Source organism: Streptopelia decaocto, assembly GCF_964273445.1.
Source record: "Streptopelia decaocto genome assembly, chromosome: 3".
Lineage (NCBI taxonomy): Eukaryota > Metazoa > Chordata > Aves > Columbiformes > Columbidae > Streptopelia > Streptopelia decaocto.
Genome location: NC_138656.1, coordinates 73,231,955 through 73,245,488, shown reverse-complemented (window position 1 = coordinate 73,245,488; position 13,534 = coordinate 73,231,955). Strand labels below are relative to the sequence as shown.

The 13,534-nt window shown below is 35.6% G+C and overlaps 1 protein-coding gene across 1 annotated transcript in view; it reads right to left on the bottom strand.

Moving 5' to 3' along the window:
• Positions 1-13,534, bottom strand: part of AK9 (adenylate kinase 9) — a 71,763-nt gene that overhangs the window by 38,085 nt on the left and 20,144 nt on the right. The window contains exons 11-16 of the mRNA XM_082047680.1: positions 12,935-13,074; positions 12,670-12,850; positions 12,106-12,250; positions 9,918-10,037; positions 4,228-4,426; positions 3,660-3,721 (exon numbers count right to left, since the gene is read on the bottom strand). Of these exons, the coding sequence (XP_081903806.1) occupies positions 3,660-3,721; positions 4,228-4,426; positions 9,918-10,037; positions 12,106-12,250; positions 12,670-12,850; positions 12,935-13,074 (847 nt within the window). The remainder of the gene's footprint in view (positions 1-3,659; positions 3,722-4,227; positions 4,427-9,917; positions 10,038-12,105; positions 12,251-12,669; positions 12,851-12,934; positions 13,075-13,534) is intronic.

Sequence of the window (13,534 nt, the reverse complement as noted above, 5' to 3'; positions counted from 1 at the left end):
AAAGGCGACGTCTGGAATTATGAGGTCCCATTTATTTATTTACTCATTTATTTCATGCAAGAGTTTCTGCCCAAATAGCAAGAGTAGCAGAAGAGACACCAGTGAGGATGGGGTTGTGCTAACACACCACCCTGAGCTACAGCGACTGAGGCACAGGCAGACGTGTGCTCCAGCTGAGTCTGCTATAGGAAGGGGGTAATTGCTGGCAGAAAAGCAGGGCTGATAAATAAAGTACAGAAAAATAAAGTCTTAAACCATGACAACTGTTTGCTTCAGTGGATAAAATCAGTTGTATGGGATATTTTATTGCTGAAACATGGTAGGAAATAAATATGCCAAGTTTTACCTCAGGAAGATTGGAATGAAACCACAGATCTGCCTGAAGCTGTATAACTCTTCTACAAAGCCTGCAATATATTCTCATGAAGTCATATAGCTGTCTGGTAGTATAAATAAATCCATACTCATGCAAACCTGCTGCAAAAATGCTTAAATACTGTAAGAAATTGCAGAAATAATTTAAGCTCAGAATAATTGTGTCAAGGGTCATGAAAAAAGATGTGTGGCTATAATTTTCAGCTAGACACTACACTCAAGAGTTACCACATAAATTGTTGGTGTACCTTCAACAGACATTTTCAGCATTGAACTTAGCATCCTAACTCACTTAACTATATTTGTCAAATTTAGCCTAGCTCTCTTCCTCCATTTACTTTCAGTCTCACTAAGACACACATAAACACCTTGCTCATTACTGGAATAACTTTTTCCCTTTAAACACTAACAACATTATAAATTTGAATATGTTCAGTTCTGAAGCAATCCCAGTTACTTCAATGTCACACAGAGGTTACAAAAATTGCGATTATTGAAATGCATATTTATTTATATAGACTAGACCAGAGATTATTTCAGTCAGAAGGAACCATCTAGTCTAACTTTCTGAGCAATTCAGGGCTGACCAAAAGTTAAAGCATGTTGATAAGGGCATTGTCCAAATGCCTCTTAAACTCTGACAGGCTTAGGGCATTGACCACCTCTCTAGGAAACCCATTCCAGTGTTTGACCACCCTCTTGGTAAAGAAATACTTTCAAATGTCCAGTCTAAATCTCCCTGGTCCATCCATGAGCCATTTCCATATGATAAGACATATGAGACATCAAAAGAGCATAACTTGGGCTCTGGAGTATTTTTTTGAGTTTTCATTTTTATACCATAACTGCTATATTAACAAAGAAAAAAACCAACTAAAACTGTGAACATATCATTTATTTGTATTTTTGTAAAGACATGTCACATGGGAGAAAAGCTGCAGTCAATGTGCTGATGGCACTACATGTGAAATAAAACAGATGTTAGGCTAAGAGCAGCATGACTGAAGTGTTTTGGTGAGTCACTATTTGATTATTGAAATCAAATGTAGGCGTAGGTAGAAATGATTTTCTCTAAACAAGGACTTATCACGTGTTAAGAGCACAAGTGTGTATATTACATTATTACTTCTATCATTAATAATTGTTGTTTTGATGTATTCAGATCAAAATGAGTGAGATATTCAAAGCTAAGATGAACTTTGTTGTCTGAGACAGAGATAATAGAGTATCTGTGTAGAACTCTTTATATTTAATAATTTAGAACTCATTCACTTTGGAGAAGAGCTATGTGTTCTATTAGAAAATATAAAAAGTTATGATGCATAAATTTAAAAAAATTACATGCAATTTAAAGAACCCTACAAAGCTAGAGATTTTTTTCCAGAGAGTAGGTGAAATGTTACCTAAGTAAAAATTAAAAGCATGCTATCATACTCAGTCTGTCTTATACGATCTTTACAACTTAGCCCTTGTTATGTATAAGTAAAATAAACACCAGGCTGGATAATGAAAGAAAGTGTACGTGATGCATGTTGACAATACAGAACTTAAGCTTTGCCATAATATTTTTCTACACAAATCAGCACATTATGTTTGAAAGGAAGACAGTAATGGCAATCTAGGCCCCCACTGTTGAGAGAAAAAGAAAAGTGGATATTAATACACTTCATTTTTAAATTTCAGCTTCAGGCCTCAGGTGGTAATTTAGGTTATGATGGAGAAACCTTGAGTTCCCATAGCAGAGGAAGAAAATACTCCGAAGTCCGCAATCTGGTTTTTAATGTAGAGACAGATACTTGTATATGGTACTACATCTTGACAGCAGATCCAAATCAGACAGCAACATTCTTCTAAGAAAGTAGGCAGTGATTAAAGAAAGTAAAAAAGAAAGTACAAGCCTGCAATTTTTTTGACTGTTGAGTTTTAAAAGCATTGAAACTAACTGGAATTAATTCTAAACCTTGACCCAACCGACAGAATTGTCTGAGGTGCAAAAATCCAGCCAGTTGGCCTGTCCACAAAATCTCACTCCTCACAGATTATTCACTCTTGCCCAGGACACCTATATTTTCATTTTTGGAAACAAAGTATAGCACAATTCTGATACAAAAGTAGTCTCTTTACAGGAAATATAGAGTGGCTGAAAAAATAATGTGTGGTTCTGTCAATACAGAAATAAGCGAAGTAAGAAAGTCGTTACCCCTATTTTTTATTAATATTAGAGGGAAAACCTCATGTAATACACATAATTCCATTTTATTTATGTTGTTAGATTGTGTTATTAAAGGCTAGACCCCATAAGCACAAAGGAGGAAAAAAACAACGACAGGTTGAGGAAGCCATATACCCTAATCAGAAGAAACATAACCTTGATTTGGTTTCCCTTGGCGTTATTAAAAGAGGATGATGAAGGCACTGTTTGAGTGTAGGATCTATTGAGATGAGTCAACCAGAGGGTCTCTCCCTGGCTGAGGGGGATTATTGCCTACAGGGTATGAGATTCATTAGAGGATGCCAGGAAAAGCCATTTGGGATTCTGAGAGACTTATAATATTATGAGGCATTTCTGAGAAGGACCAAAGGCAAAGAGAAGGAGGGATCAAAGTGGATTGGGGAGGAAAAAGCATGGATAATAGAATAAGAAGAGGATGAAAGGAGAAATGGGAATACATGCTCAGACTCATTACTGAATAGTCCTGGGGACATGGAGATGGAGCAGCCTCATCTCTGCTGGGCTACTGGATTCAGCAATTCATGATGTGTGTTGCTACCAGCTTCAGCAATGCATAATGCCTGTTAAAAAAGAGTCACTCCCGAAATAATTTCCATTCCCCTTTAATTACTTCAGGCTGAGCTCCTTGGAAAAGGAACAGAAAATCCGACTGCTTTGCGATTTTCTCATTAGCTGTTGGCTAAGTTCTAACAATGTTGTCTAACTTGTGAGGGGATACAGACTTTTTGATGAGTAGGAAGTTTCAATACAGTTAATAACCCACTAGAAAAGTTACTAGAGGAGATAGAGTCCTGTGCTTTGGATTTATTGAAAACCATAACTATTCTGGCTGATTTAATACGTGTCTATGCTGTAACATCCATTAAGAATGATACATAGAACTGAGTGCCTGAATCGGTGAAGGAAGCAGATAGTAATAGAAAGTCATTTTTCTAGATGCTGAATGTAAAAAGGAAACAAAAACTGTAAAATACGCATAAAAAATGAAATTGTTAAATGATTTGAAACACATAATTAGATAAAATAGAAGTCAAATGATGTACACTTTCACCTCTCTCCTCAACAGCCTCTGAAGATGGTTCTTCCTCTGTTGTCGGTATTTCTTGCATTTTTCTCCTGTAAGTAAAAGATTATTCATCTTAAGACTTACATAAATACTACAGAAGCAAGCTGCACCTATATAAGTAAAGATGTAGAAATATACTGCTGGGAACTGAAATATAATTTGGGTTGTACAAAATAAAAATCAAATACATTTTATCATCTAAAATGTAATTGTCTTATTGCATCAAAAGCCTGGACTAATGAAAGGCTAACGAAAATGCATTTAGCAAGAGAATCTTCTGCCACCATACTTACTGATCTAAATTAGATATTCCTCCAAGTTAACACATATTGGATTATTTCCTATACATCACAACTAGTCTTAGCGTAATTTTTTAGTACATTTTGCTCCGGCGGGGGGATTGGACTGGATGATCTTTCGAGGTCCCTTCCAATCCCTAACATTCTGTGATTCTGTGATTTATTTGGATAAATGCACTGATACCTTGAACACAAAGTAAGGCTAGAATTTTCTTATGCTCATTTTATACATTGAGATATTTGGAATGTTTTACCTTTCTTCTTCTCCTTCTTCTTCTTCACCTTTTTCTTCTTCTCCTCCTCTTTCTTCTTCTCCTCCTCTTTCTTCTCCTTCTTCTTCTCCTTCTTCTTCTTCTTCTTTCTTTTGTAATGCTTCATCTGTTAGTCTTTTCAAAATTTTAGGATCAAGTTCATCCCTATTTTCTAAGTATGCTCTGTGTAGTATACAGGCTCCTGTAGTAAAATACAGAACAGTAATGAGTTTTATGTATCTGTATAAAACAAAAGTTATTTGCATTACGAAAATTATTTAATAAATGATAGACAACTTTCCTACTTCTTTTGAAAGCCAAGAAAGGGCATACATACCACTGAAATGCTATTATACTGTTGCGTTATAAGGTTTTGGAGCTTTGTTTTCAATTTCAAGCACCTAATAAACTCAGTCTGGGATATGGGCATGTTATGATGAAGGCTATAAGGGGAGACAGCACTGAAATGATTGGTCTTATGTTTCTGTATATCGTGCATTACTCTGGTATTTATTTTGTTTGTATATGTATGAAGAAAACTATGAAAGAAGCAAATGAAAAACATTCAAATAAAAATATAAATAACATACACACCAAAACTACTACAGCTGGTTGACAGAAATGAAGGATATGTTGTTCCTACTAGGAACTGTACTGACTTATTTACTTGGGCAAATAGGTTTATGATATATGGCTGTGTGGCTGAAATCCATTTCCATCAGTGGAGTTAGTTATGCCAGTTTAGACTAGTTCAGGGAATAGCTTACAAAGTAATGACTCAAATTTCTGTAAAAATGTAAACTCCACAAGTACATTATTATTTAAATGACAGAAATAAGTGGGAATCAAGTAGTTAACAAAATTGCCCAAATTAAGAAAATAATAAAAAGAACAAAAGGAAACAAAATAGCTAAATTCAATGAAACATATCCAAAGGCAAAAAGCTACATTTTAGCTAAACCTTATAGCAGATATGATCTTGCCTCTTTCACCTCAGTTTACTCATACTTATTTCTCCCATATATCACACGATCACTATCAGCAACTGACACAAAATGTATTTTTATCTGAATTTGAACTGTGAGAAACAAGTTTCTTAACTGTTGGGTACATTGGCGTTGATTTGAAGCAGATGATAATTTTGTGGGAATAGTTTATATTTTAAACCAATAGTTTCAGTTAAATGTAGTTTTGGAAAAGGAAGGGTGAGTTAACGGCATTTTTAAAAAATATACTTGGTAAACTCATCTTTAGATAATTCTGTCTTGGTATTCTTCTGAAAAAAAGTTGTGAGAGTTTTCAGTGGCTTTGCCTGGTGGCCCAGGCATGTGATTTCCCATCTTTGTGTTTTCTCACAGTATTACGAAAAGCAACAATGCCAAAGAACAATAACTTACTTCATTATTCAGAGTCCAAATGATTTTGAACTGAAGTGAAGCAGCTTAAATTACAGAATTATCATATGCAGAATGTCCAGAACCATCACAATTACTATACTGTAACTAACTGTTGTTTCTTCATTGGGTACCAGCATGTGTGTTCCTTACTCAAAGGATTCAAAGTTGTTTCATCTGATAAGTGATTTCAGTATACTTGATCAAATTGGTCAAGTGACATATAACCCTTTAGAATAATGGATAATGAATTAGCAAAGTCCTAAGGGGCTGACCTGAGAATATCTGCTACTGGCATTAACCAGAAATAAGCTGGCTTACTAATGGAGCAGATTTGTAGGTAGTTCAGCTGATTCTTGTTGAAAGAACAATGTTCTTGCAATGTCTTGTTTTAATACAACTGAAAGTCTGTTAAGAAAATCTCTGCCAGTTTCAAGCTGAGACAGCAAAAATATATGCATTATTATTTAAAGTATGTTAATTCATTCCCTCCCACCAGTGAATGAAACTTCGAAGAAAAAATATATCGTCATTGATTCATATGAAAGCCTGATACAGCTCCAGCGATAGAATTAGGATATAGACTCATTATCATCTCAAACACATTAACAATGGGAATGATGGATTTCTTTCCAAGCCTGAAAGCTACTTTTACATAGGGCCAAATGAGTTGTAATTAAGAAAGTAGGTCTGGGTTTGTTTGTTTGTTTGTTTGTTTGTTTCTATTTAATATAAAGCCTGTAACAATGTTAATTCAAAAGGAGGTACCATCAGGGTTGTGAGCACAAAATTTAAATTTCATGAAGGACCTCTATAACTTCTAGGAAATTCTTACACTTACGCTTTAAAGCATCTGCCATCTACCAGACTAGAGAAACAGTAGACGATTGCATGGAAGAGGTGGCTACCAACAGTATAAAATAGATTGTTCAGATTAGAACAAGTAATTCAGAGCTAGGTTTTGAGAACTAGTGGGAATGGCAGAAAGGTGTACATTGCTGGAAGGAACTACTTAATTTGAAAGCCTCTGCTATGGACTCCCAAGTTCTTCCCTTCCCAGAAGAAAAAAAGGGGCAGTTACAATTGACCAGTTTTCAACAAGGCTCCCATTAAGAATTTTCTGTTTCCAAAGTGTCTGATCTAGAATAAAGCTTTTCAGAGAAGATGACACAAGCTTTTTTTTTATCCAATTAATTCACTAATTTGTTAAATTCTGAGAAGTCAAGAGAAAGTTAACAGAATTCTGAAGGGGAGGTTTAGGTTGGACATTAGGAAAAGGTTCTTCCCCCAGAGGGTGGTGGAGCCCTGGAACAGGCTCCCCCGGGAGGTGTCACGGCCCCAAGCCTGACAGTGTTCAAGAAGAGACTGGACAAGGCCCTCAGACACATGGTGTGAACTGTGGGGTTGTCATATGCAGGGACAGGAGTTGGACTCAATGATCCTTGTGGGTCCCTTCCAACTCAGGACATTCTCTGATGCTATGATCTCAGTCTTCTCCCTGAAGAAATGGTTAGACCTTAATTCCTGCTGTTTGTTATTTAATACACTGTATTAACATTACATTACGGCATGTCTACTACATGAATAAGGTGCTTTTTGTGGTTATAAGAAAACGCAGTGCACCGTGTCCCAGAAACCAGGCTCATGAACATTTCAATATGCTTGAAATGTCTCAGAAGCAAAGATGAGGCATGGAAATGCAATTTGTCCTTAAGTTCTTTCTGGAAGTATCTTAGATGAGGCCTTCTTGAATGACAGGAGCAGCAAAGATGATTTTCTGACAAACACTGGATCTAGAACTTTCTCATAGAAATGTTCAGTCTGTAATTACTCTGTCTACAAGCTCCAGCCACACTGGAAGACTTTTAGTTAAGACGTTTTAGGTGTTACAAAATTTCACAAAGCTATGTGACCAAGTAGTTCAGGTACAGTAGCTGAGTTGTGAGGATGATTAGTTTATAAAGATGCCATGCTTCTGAAAAGCACCTTAAAAAAAAAAAAATCTATTCTGAGTAAACTTTGTAATCTTAATTTGCCCCAGGTTGATCTTTATACTCAGGGACAAGGGTTTGAAAAGCTCTCTGGTCTGATTCTAATACTAGGCAGTTACTGAGCTTTCTTGAACTAAGTATGAATAGGCCCATTATTCCTTTCTTGAAGGGAAGTTTCTATTACTGAAAGACGTTTTGATAATAGACTGGGTTGAACAGTTGAATGATCAAACATTGCCACAAGGCAATGAAACTTTTGGGGTGGTATCAATCAAGCAGGCATAATCCATTAAGACATGATTTGGCAGGCAAAACTTTTAGAAGTGTATGAACTTGTTCAATTCCTCGTGCCTTCCTTCTTGCTTGAAACAATACAGTAAAAGTCCCTTCCTCTGAATTAATGGGTACTAAACTATTATATCAATTTGGATAAGACGTCGTTCAACTCCTTTTGACCCCAGGATGGGGAAGAGGATTCACCTGCATACAGGTATTTTTCCCTCCATTTTTCTCTGAAGCATAAAAGTTTGTATCTATAACCTGATTTTCCAAGTGGGGAGACCGATGTGCAGGCAGGGAAATTAGACTAAGAGCTACATTGCAAGCTGATGGCCAGCCAGACACAGAATACGAAAGTCTGAAACTGCAAGAGTACAGCGGCATTTACTGCTGATCGTAAATAGGAGGAAATTGTAAACAGGATTATAAACAGGAGGCATTTTCTTTACCGCTTTTGTAAAGTATTCCGGTTTTTAATTCTGTGTAATTCCCTTAATCCAAATTGTAAGAAATTTAGGGTACCCTTGTTGATTCACTGGATTCTTCCTTCTCTAGATCCCTGAAACTTCATAAATGGAATACAACTACTAGTTTTCATTGTAAGTGTGCTTTATATAGAGATACCAATATAGAAAAAAGAAAATATTAAGCTTCATTAGTGTGCATTTACTAACCATCTTTTTCTGTATTCTTCAGACAGACAACCGTGTCAGGTAAAAGTCCTTTTTCTGATAAAGCTGACCAGTGATCTGCTGACAGAGGGTAGTTATCCACTACCCACCCTCCTTTTTCTGGAGCACCAGGGAACCTGTCTCTGTTCGTCTTCATAAGCTGTTATAAAATGTCAGGTTCAGTAACATAAAAAGACTGAGATAGTCTGTGAGCTGTTCAAAAAGACTGCACAATACAAAATTATTTTCTGAATGTTATGATTTTTCCCTATTGTAATTTCCTGTCAATAAAAAAACATTTATAACTTTGTATGCCTGAATGAAATAAAAACATTAAAAAAAAAAAAAAGAGATTAATGCATCAGTGATTTTTTTAAGGTAATCTAAAAAGAATTTAGATTCCAATTTCATTAGTTACAAACCAGTGAACAAATTTAAAACAGTTCAAGATTCTTGGGTAAACCTTCATATACAATCCTTTTCAAACACTTGTATCTGGTGTTGAGCTCTCTAATAGCGACTAAGAGTAAAAGAATAGGGCAAGTATACAGTGATAATTTCCTCAGACAATTTTCCCAGCCTTTAACAATTTCTGTCCCAGGTACTTTGCAAGACAGAAATAATTTTGATATATATCGTAGTCCTCAATACAGTTGTCCTTCATGATCTTGCTCAGTCTCTTAGTCCTATGTCCTTAGTCTTTTCAGATTATGTGATATAAACTAAACTGATCTTTCAAACAGAACAATTAAGAATATATATCAATAATGTATAAACTGTTACAGGTTGCTCTTAGAAAAAAAATGCTTTACTATAAAATACTTGTAGTTTTACCTCTGCAATAGCTCTCTCCAGTACTTCAGCATATATTTCAGGTGACACTGTAACTTTGGAGACTGATGCATTTTTTACAGCTTCTTCTACCATCGCTTGAACTTCTGGGTGGTCAGCTGTTACCTCTGACATTCCTAACAATATACATTTTTTAAAAGCACTTCAGAAAATTCTGAAATACTCATTTCCTATCCTTACCTATTAAAAAATTCTGAAACAGTCTTATGCTATAAAAAGATATGTAAGTGAAAATACCAAACTTTTCATCAAAATAGACACTTGGGTCCTGTAAAGGTCTCAGTGGGAGTTTTTTCCTCTGTAAACTAACGTGGTATAAATGGGTTAACATCTTTCAATGACAAAATCAACCATTTCATTTTAGGATTGTCAAAACAACAGTATCAGCAACAATGAAACAAATTAAAATAGTGTAAATGAGGAAAAAAAAATCTTTCACTTTTTAATTTGCAAGACATACTGAATGCATGGAATGAAATGCTCAAAATAGTTAAGATTTACTTTACGTTTTTCAATGATGGCAGATTCTATAGCACTCTCCTCTTCCAAGCTTCTTTCCTCGCTCGTTTTAGTGGTTTCCTCAGAATCATCTGCTTCTTTCATACTACTATGTTCTTGCAAGTCTTCTATACTTATGAAATCATATTAAATTCACAGAAAACTAGATCAGTAGAAAATCCTTTTATACAAATACTACAGTACAAAATCCATATGACTAAACCAGCTCCATGTCAGTCTGCTCTTCATCTGCAGCCTCCCAATCTGTAGAATACCCCAACATGCCTCCTAGGAATCACAAGCACTTTTCCAGCCCTAGAGAAGGCAAAACTAGTACCCATCAGCCTGTGAGACACAAATGGCTCTCTGGTAGTACCTGTTTTTATATGTCCATTTCTTTCCTCAGAACAAAAGAGATAACAAATATGACAAAAGCCGGAAAAGATTTAACAAATACATAAGTCTCGAACACACCTTCAGTTCAACAGATTCAATGCCCTCCTCTGTTTTCCCCCAAACAGAACAATGTGGTTCTGCTTGAGCTGGATGTCATATAAGCATGAGCAGACTGGGACCCTCTGAGCATGCATATGTTACCTATTGAATTTTAATCAGAAGAGGATGTTTTAAATGAATCTCCTGATCCTTCTCATGCTTTAGTACACATGGCAAAGCAGTCTTAGAACATGCAAACTAATTTATTCTTTCCAGATGTACATCTACTATGCTGAAACCATTAAGTGTTCAGCCCATGAGCCCACAATACAGGCCAGTCTGAAAGTCCTCTGTGCATGACTTGGATATTGAGTCCTCAGCACCACCTGCTTCAATCTCCTGACCTACCCTGGCAGAAACTCTGGGGACTTCAGTGGGATTTCATCGCCTCACTGTCTAGCCCTGAACTGGACTTGGGAGCACCCAGAACAGTCAGGGGGCCATTTACCTAATTAAACTGATCTATGTATTTTGCATACCTTTTAGTGATTCTCTGTAATTCTCTCAAAAGGCAGAATTTACTAGGTAATTAACTAAATAATCTTGTTAGGAATAGGAAATACTTTCTGGGATAGTTACCTCCAGATCTAGAGTCAAGCTTCTAAAACTATTTAATTTTGCCTTCTGAAGCTTTCTTACTTTCTGTGACAATCTACATGCTTCATCTGTTTGTAGTTCCATTTTGCAATAAAATTGCTTGAGCTCTCCAAGGTTATTGATTAAGGTTAAGTTCTCATTAATCCTAATATGACTTCACATACCTGTCCTCAAAAGTATTTACATAGCCAGGAATCTGGAACATAACACTGTTCAGTGGTTTTAATTTTGGTGTCATACTTCACGCTTATTCTTACTGAAAGACCAGTGTTTTTTGTTTCACTGTCGGTTTCTATGCTTTGAGGAGGAACATACTATCTTCTTGTCAGATTTATATCTACCCAGGAGTAGGTCAAATATGGTGATTCCTCACTTAGTTGAATAAGGCAAAATGGCCTGACTGTCCATTTGAACCATAACTAGAGCTAACTGGAAAAAGCAATTCCAATTCAATGGAAAATTTTCATTTCAAAAGAAAATTTTGAAAAAAAACCCCACAAAATTTCCAGCAAGAAGAAAATCCAATTTTTGTTTAACAGATATTAAAAGAACATGTTCTTTTCACCTTTTCAAAATATTTTCTGAATTCATCAAGTTGCAAAAAATGTGGGCAGCTTAGGAAGTCTAAATGTGACCAGAGGTGGAAAGTCTTGTGAATGTGCCATCTGAGACAGCACACCTGGAAGGCTGCTCCAAAGTGGAAGATCTATAGATTGTGGGCTCACAGCAGCCTAGCTGACAAGCTGCTTTCTTGAAGAAAATTTCAATTTTGCAGAGATTTAACTTGTTAAAAATTCAGTCAAATGGAAAGTTTCCAAGCAGTAACGGTCAGAACTAATTTATTCTTTCAAAAATAGCTCATAAAACTCTTTCTTACATACCTGTGGTCCTCAGCTTTGGAGGATTTATATATAACATCAAAAATACTGAATTCTACTCAGCTGTTCCCTTCACTGCATGCACATGCTCTTTTAGTTCACATTTGATGCATGACAACAGTAACAACTTCTGTAATATTTTATAAGTCAAAGTGAAAGCAATTGCTTCAGTTAAATAACCTAAGCAAATCAGATGGTTTCAAAGACCATGTAACAACTTATTCACCTGATTCTCCTGACTGTTTTTCTAATTCCAACCTTTCTTTCACTGCTGTTATAGCCTTTTCTATCGCATCCCTTCGCACTTGCTCAATGTTTTCTTTTCTTGATTCTTCCATATGGGGTTGAACGAGTTCGTCCATATCAAGAACCTAGTGAAATGATTTGAAAAAATAAAAACATCACAGAAGAGAAATACAGCATCTGATCCAATTTCTATACTATAAAATTAATTTGGAAAATCTCTGCAAACTTCAGAAAAAAATCCATATAATTCAAAAGTGCAGGGGATTTTGTGGAAAAAATATTTCTAATTTGCATTTACAAAAGTTATTCATAATATTCTTATGCTAAGACAAATAACTGACACATAAATATTTGTGTTACATAGAGAGTAAATAGAAATATTTTTGAAATTTAGCTATTTCTCTATAAATGAATTTCACAAAATTACTATGTGATCCATATGTTTCAGCATATATGTTAATAACACAAAAGGAATAAGAATGTGCTTAACTTATTGCCAAGCCTCAGCTGATACCCTTGTTACTTAAGATATTTATAAACCTACCTTTCCTTTATATTTGTGTGCAATTAGGTTACAAATAGTTGTTCTTCCCGACAATGGAGGACCAAACACCAGTACTTTACAAGGAGGAAGCGGCATTGGTGGTAACAGATAAGGCCGTGGATTCAACATAAATGTTTTCAGTGCCTCTGGGGATGACAGTACATACATTTTACCTAGAAAACTTAAAACAGAAGAGAAGCTAACAGATATAGACCGTTATCTTATAAAATAGAAATAAAAATAAAAAGTGTCATATTCTGCTAACCTGACAGCCAAATCTGGGCTTCCCATTACAATATCACCTTCCTTCAGAGCCACAGGACATGCCCGCCCCCACCTGCTTCTACGCCATCGGTATCTGGGTGCTATTAGTTTGTAAGATGACAGAACCCGGAGAAGTTCATCCTGTTAATTAAAACAGCAACAACAGCATTTGTAATTTTTATCTGAAGCTACATATGCCTTGTTCTTAGCCTCTTTTTGAAACATTTTGTTGGAAAATAAGCAAATCTAAAAAGAAATCCACATCACGCTGCTTAGATGATATTTTTTTAATTACGTATTTCAGAATTGTAGGAAAATTTTAAGGAAAAAACTATTTCATTTTTTCTATTTTACTTAATAAAAATAGTACTTCAAATAGTTCCTGTAGGCTTCATTTATTATTGTCCGAAGTTTAAAACAATAAAGATGTACAAACCAGCCATTTATTGAAGACAACAGAAAACGGCCAAAATTTTTTCTAAAGAGGATGAAGAAAGGACGATGGTCTGTGTGGGAGAAAAGCAAGGCCAAAATATCTCTTTTAGGCATGCAGAAATGTCATGTGATAGCAGTAAGTTTAACAGACGTTTTCCAGAAGTTG